At 34.3% G+C, this 6,113-nt stretch overlaps 1 protein-coding gene across 1 annotated transcript in view; it reads right to left on the reverse strand.

Annotated features, from left to right (window-relative positions):
- Positions 1–342: 342 nt before the first annotated feature.
- LOC106678018 (putative ankyrin repeat protein RF_0381) overlaps positions 343–6,113 on the reverse strand; it is a gene marked incomplete at its 5' end in the record, with an annotated part of 21,600 nt that continues 15,829 nt past the window's right edge. Inside the window, 2 exon segments of the mRNA XM_067044948.1 lie at positions 343–1,935; positions 4,986–5,429. Coding sequence (XP_066901049.1) covers positions 451–1,935; positions 4,986–5,417 — 1,917 coding nt within the window. The 3' untranslated portion in view covers positions 343–450.

Raw genomic sequence — 6,113 nt, forward strand, 5'->3', positions numbered from 1 at the left:
GTCTAAAATGTGAAATGCGAGTGAAAATTTTCAATTGTAAGGACATCATTTTTTTTGTATAAATACAGCTTCTCTACCTTTAGTAGTCGGGTTGCAAAAATGATTTCAAAAATCATTCTTATTGCTCATCAATATATGATAGAATAATGAAATAAGCTATCAGGATTAAAATTTCATAAAATAAATTTACATATTAAGCCCCATAGGTGTGTGGGGATGAAGTCATGATGAAAACGGGTTGAAGTTAGCCTCTTTTTCTGCATTCTGGTAAAATGCATTTCAAGAAGGATTACCAATAAAGAGCCATATCAACAAATATAAATATTCAGTTTGCAATTTACATATTTGGAAAAGTACTTTTATTTATCATAAAACATATTGAATTCACACTTAAGCTCTTCTGAGCTCTACCCATGTAGACTCGTATAGAAGACAACCAAGCTGTTGAAATCACTCGATCCCACCCTTTGACCTGAGGTAGTCAGCTACTGCTGTGTATTTTTTACTATCTGCGAAACCTAAGGCAGTCCATCCATCATCAGTCCTAGCATTAACTTCAGCTCCCCGGTCGAGGAGCAGCTGCACCATGGACAAGTGGCCCATAGTAGACGCAATCATAAGAGATGTACGTCCATGAGCACCCTCAGCTGCTAGGTCTGCCCCGCGGTCCAACAGTAGTGTTGCCATTTCTGTATTTCCCCCATATGCTGCCCAATGTAAGGCATTGTCTTGCTTTTCATTTTGGATATCCACCATTGCTCCGGCATCAAGCAGCACTGTCACTACTGCCGTGTGCCCACAACGTACTGCATAATGTAAAGCAGTCCACTGGTACAGACCTTTCAAATCCACCTCCTCCCCAGCATCAAGTAGTGCTTTCACGACCTCAACATGGCCAATGCGGGCCTCAAGATGTAATATCTCATCTTTATCTCCATGTTTCAAAGACATGACAGCACTATCCACTAGCAGCTGCAGAACAGTTTTTTTATTATTTTCTACTGCAACAAAAACTGGAGTGTTGCCTTTATTGTCCTGGTCATCGAGCCTGGCTCCAGCATCTAACAGAGAGGTCACCGCACCAGTGCAGCCACCTTCAGCAGCATAGTGAAGTGGGGTACGACCTTCTTTATCTCTGATATCAGGGTTGGCTTTGTTTAACAATAACAAATTTACAATATCCACCTTGTCATTTCTTGCAGCTACCATCAAAGGAGTTCTGCTTGTATTATCCAGCTCGTCCACATGTATGCCCATCCAGAGGAGCATTCTCACAACTGATGCATTACAAGCGACATGCAATGGCGTGAGGCCGTTACTGTTTTTAATGTTTGCTGGTATCTTCCTATCTTTCAGTAATTTAAGGATTTTAACATTTCCTGAGCGAGCTACAGAATGGACTATGGAATCTCCATCTTCCAACCTGACATCCAGCAAAGCACTGAAATCCGCTCCTTTCTCCAGTAACAACATAATACCATACTCATTGCCTGCTCTGACAGCTTGAACTAATGGCGTTTCACCAAGCTGGTTCTTTCTGTTTATATCCATTCCTTCTTCCAGCAAGACCCCCATTGCTTCATTGTGGCCACTAGCGGCAGCAATATGGAGGTAAGTATCTCCTCCAACCAAACACTTGTCAACTTTAGCACCGGCCATTACCAGAGCCTTAACTGATGAGGCACAATTATGCCTCACTGCTTCCTCCAAGGGAGTAGCATCACTAGAATTCACAAGTTCCAGGTCTGCTTTCAGGATGCTAAGGGCTGCAATGGAGGCACTGTTGCCAGCCCTTGCAGCCAAATGCAGAAGGCTGTCCCCGCATTGAGTCAATCCACTTATATCTGCTCCTTCACTCTCCAGTTCGAAAATATCTCTTGGATTATTATTAATTACAGCATTTTCCAGTTGAATAGCTAATTCATAGCGACCTTCCTGAAATATTTGAATTATAATAAAGTTTATGCATCATATTCAATACATTGTTTTTATGTGTTATAAGTAATTTTTTATTTTAAAAAAGGGGGAAGTCTTCCTCATTGATTTTATAGAAAAAAAATATTTTTTTAAGAATTTTAATTTATGAAAAAAGAATGGTGACAAATTTTATTATATAAGTCAAATATATAAAATGACACATGCTGGCATTTTTTTCTTTTTATTTATGATATTGAAGAGATGTAAAAGTGATTTATAATATTTTACCATCTTACTGTGCAAATATATCAAATGAAATGTATATTAATAATAAATGACCAAAATCACCAGAACGATAATTTATGCACAAGTAAATTTCAATAGTTATACTATGAATAGTGCAAGTAAGTTTTAGGTGGAATCTGGATAATTTTTTCATTTATTAATATTTTTCAAAGAAGCATGCTTATATAATTATGAAAAACTTAATGACTTAATTTTTCATCATGCCAAAGAGTTATAATTACATAAAATTATTTATTGTAATTTGAATTAATATGACTCAATTTTTTTTTTATTGATATTTACAACTTTATTAAAATATATACAATCAGTAAATTTAACATTAGTTATACAACGGCATGATAAGAAATGTGGAGAATCTACCCATAGATAGAACTCCAATCGTTAATGTTAACATGTAATATTCCTGATTAGCCAATAGCAAAATTTGTACAATGGATTTTTAATTTTCTTGTTTAAGATTCCAGTTTATCAGTAGTATTAAAATATCTCCAAAAAGTATTAATTTTTTTTTTTTTTTTTTATGAGAACATTCTATTACTGTTGTTAATTCAAGTTGGGCCAACTGTCTTAAAATATTGTCTAATGGCATCCACACTTTGTCATTTACTGTAATATTTTGGATTTTTTTTAAGATTCTGAAGGATAGAAGACAGACATCATTATTTCTTATCTTAATGTTGAGTACAATACCAATCTTCCACTGTTCATCGTAGATACATGCAATCAGGATATCCTTCAAAACCATGAACATGAATCCAAATAATAGCAAATGAGGGAGTATGGGAGCCATTAAAGAATGTTTTGTGTATGATAGCCTTTCTAGAATAACCAACAGGAACTGCATGTTTTCATGCTAATACCAAATTCATTGGTAACATATCAAATTTTTTTGAAGACTTAAAATAAGAAAAATAGAAACAAAGATATTCAAATATTGCTGTAGGCTAATCAAAAATATTACAGATAATTTAAAAACCCTAACAGGAAGAAATTTCAGTCTAGTAACGATTTACATATCAATAAAATTACTATTCACACTGTGTATGAATTAATGCAAAATTAGATATAGTGCATCTAAGATGAGTTTGCCTGTAGGGGGGAACTCATGCACCCCCTCCTAACTCCTTTTCCCCTATATACCATAACAAACCCCTCCTACCGAGAACAAATCAAGAGGCAGTCTGGAACTTAATAAAGCCCAACCAATTCGGGATTGGGTAAGTACTTGGAACGCTTATTCCTATTCTCAGACTGTTAAGTTACAAATATAAGAGGTTACTCATTTCTTTAGGTTATCCTTTATCTTTGACTGGGGCTTTTTCTTATTGATTCTTGTTTTACTTTGTAGGCAAATATACTGACAAATCTGTTATGACAAACTATTCAAAAATACTGTATCTTTCAAAAAGTCATTTTTGAGATTTGATAATCATTGTGTTCAGAAAAAAACTCCCTCTTTATAAGTTGAAATTTGTTGTGAAACAGTTAGTGGAACAATTTTCTTAATTTTAATGTTTTATAATGCAGTATATTTGGTCCTAGAATGGGATTTACGTATGATAAATATAGTAACTTATCGCTTTTCATAACACCTCTTTTTCCTCAAACACTCTCAGCCCCTGTTTTCATGAATTTAAATATGTTCATAAATACATTTTTGGTTTGAGAGTGGATAGTTTTTCCTCTACCCAGTTTACTTGTCATGGTAAACTTATAATCTTGGAATATTAATGAAAAATAGTTTCGTATAACTGATATGAAGAGTTTTTATTTGTAAAGTTGCAGAAGTAGGTCAAGGAAAGGAAAGCAAAGGTTAGGAAAGGTAGTCCAGTCAACTGATTATCGGAAACTGTATGGAGCATACCCAGTACAGGCTTGGGAAGAGAAAAACACGTACTATGCATGCTCTGCACAGTCAGAAGTGGTTCTTAAAAAAGACCTAGTGGAGAGAAGTGGGTTGTCAGAATGTTTGCCATTGCACATATCTCCCCTCCCTTTACCCACAGGTAAACTCATCTTAGATGCACCACACATATTTTATTTCATGATTTTTTAAGGATGCATTTTTTATTGAAAAAGGTTAATAAGAGAAAAAAACTAAATCCATTGTCAAGTTAAAATATACCTGTACTATACTCTGATGATATGCTCGCTTACTGTGTTTAATTCCGATTTTTAAACAGGTCAACAAGTAAAAAAGTAAGAATTTAACTAACTAGAAACCAGAAACACTGTAACTGCTGTCAATTTCAGATTTTTGATTCCAGTCCCATCATATATATTAAAACTTAAATTTGGAAAAAAAAAAAAATCGAATATTAAGAAGACATGAAAAACCAAGGATATATTTAGTATAGTAAATTCTTTTTCTGTAAATTATCATTTTTATTTATTTTGATATGAATCTGTTGTAAGAGAAAGGATAAACATAGAATTATTAACTGCATTAATACAAAGCTTCCTTGCCTTTGGCAATGAGGAAGAAAAATCAAAAATTAACGAGTAAGCAACTTACTTTATTTTGGACTGGTTGGGATAGATTGACCCAAGTACCTTCTTTTTATTTATTAATCAAAACTTTATTGACCTTAAGATTATCCTAGCAATGTTTAGTTGACCCTTAAAAAAGATTTTAGAGGCAAGTTTAGATTGTTTATCAAACAAATAGTAAAGATAATATAGTGTACACTTAGTAAGGAACAGTCACAAGAAATAGATCTCTTAAAAGCAATTAAATAATTTTAAATAATTGAGAGAGATACCTCCGACAAAGTTCTCAGCTGGACATCTCTGATCTCATATTTGTGGGCGAGGGAATACATTATCGTCATCACATGAGTGGGCAACTTCAGGATGCCATCAGCTACCAGCTGGGAGAGGAGTGTCATTGCATTCTGTATGTCATTGCGTGGGAAATTGAAGTCTTCCAGCAGCCAGATCTTGTAATGCCTTGAGCGGAGCTTCTCGACTCGATAACACATGTTGGCTAGCAATGTAGCAGACATCACATCCCCTTCCACTAGTGAGTAGAGCAGTGCCAACAGGAGACCTTGTGGTGTGCTCAGCTCCATGTCAGCAATAGTCGAAGCTCTGTAGATGTAGGCTGCGGCTCCATAAGCGGCACTGGACCACAACTTGCTGGAGATGTTGTGGCACAGGGTGGCGATCCTCTTCATTGGCTGGCTAAGAGGCATCTTTTTCGACTGCTAACATTAAATTAACTTCAGTATAACGAACATAAAAATAAAAAGGAAAAAAATTGTCATCTATACTGTAATATTAAAATAAAAGGTAATTGTTTCCATCAGCTCCCCCAAAATGGTGGAGATCTATTTTTTGGAGACAAGAGTGTACTGTCATTTCGGAACCAAGCCATCTATGGGTAGGTTACAAAATTAACCACTTTTCAAGAGTGAAAATTTCTTTCCCTACACACTTACCCCTTTTCCCCTTTGATAAAGGTTAGCTTATAATACACCACTATTTTTGGCTGCAGTTCTGACTTATAAATATTTTGTAATATATACGTTTACTTACTTCTTATATCTACTATACGTTAAAAGAACTAAATTATAATACTTAGACTCTGTAACCTGAAAATGTATCGGAAGCATTTATTTTATATGGTATACTTTTAATAAGAAAAGAAAATCATTTAATAGTCAGTCAGACTAGAACAATAAGTTTCTCTTGAGCAGTAATTTAATAAGAATAAGATATTTATTTTATACTTTGTCTGAATATAATAGTAAGGTTCTCTTGAGCTGTAATTTAATAAGAATAAAATATTTATTTTATAGTTTGTCTGACTAGAATAATAAGGTTCTCTTGAGCTGCAATTTAATAAGAATAAGATATTTATTTTATAGTTTGTCTGAATATAATAGTAA

This window comes from Halyomorpha halys, unplaced genomic scaffold (genome assembly GCF_000696795.3).
Source record: "Halyomorpha halys isolate HHAL.00 unplaced genomic scaffold, Hhal_1.1 Scaffold119.1, whole genome shotgun sequence".
In the NCBI taxonomy this organism is placed as follows: Eukaryota; Metazoa; Arthropoda; class Insecta; order Hemiptera; family Pentatomidae; genus Halyomorpha; species Halyomorpha halys.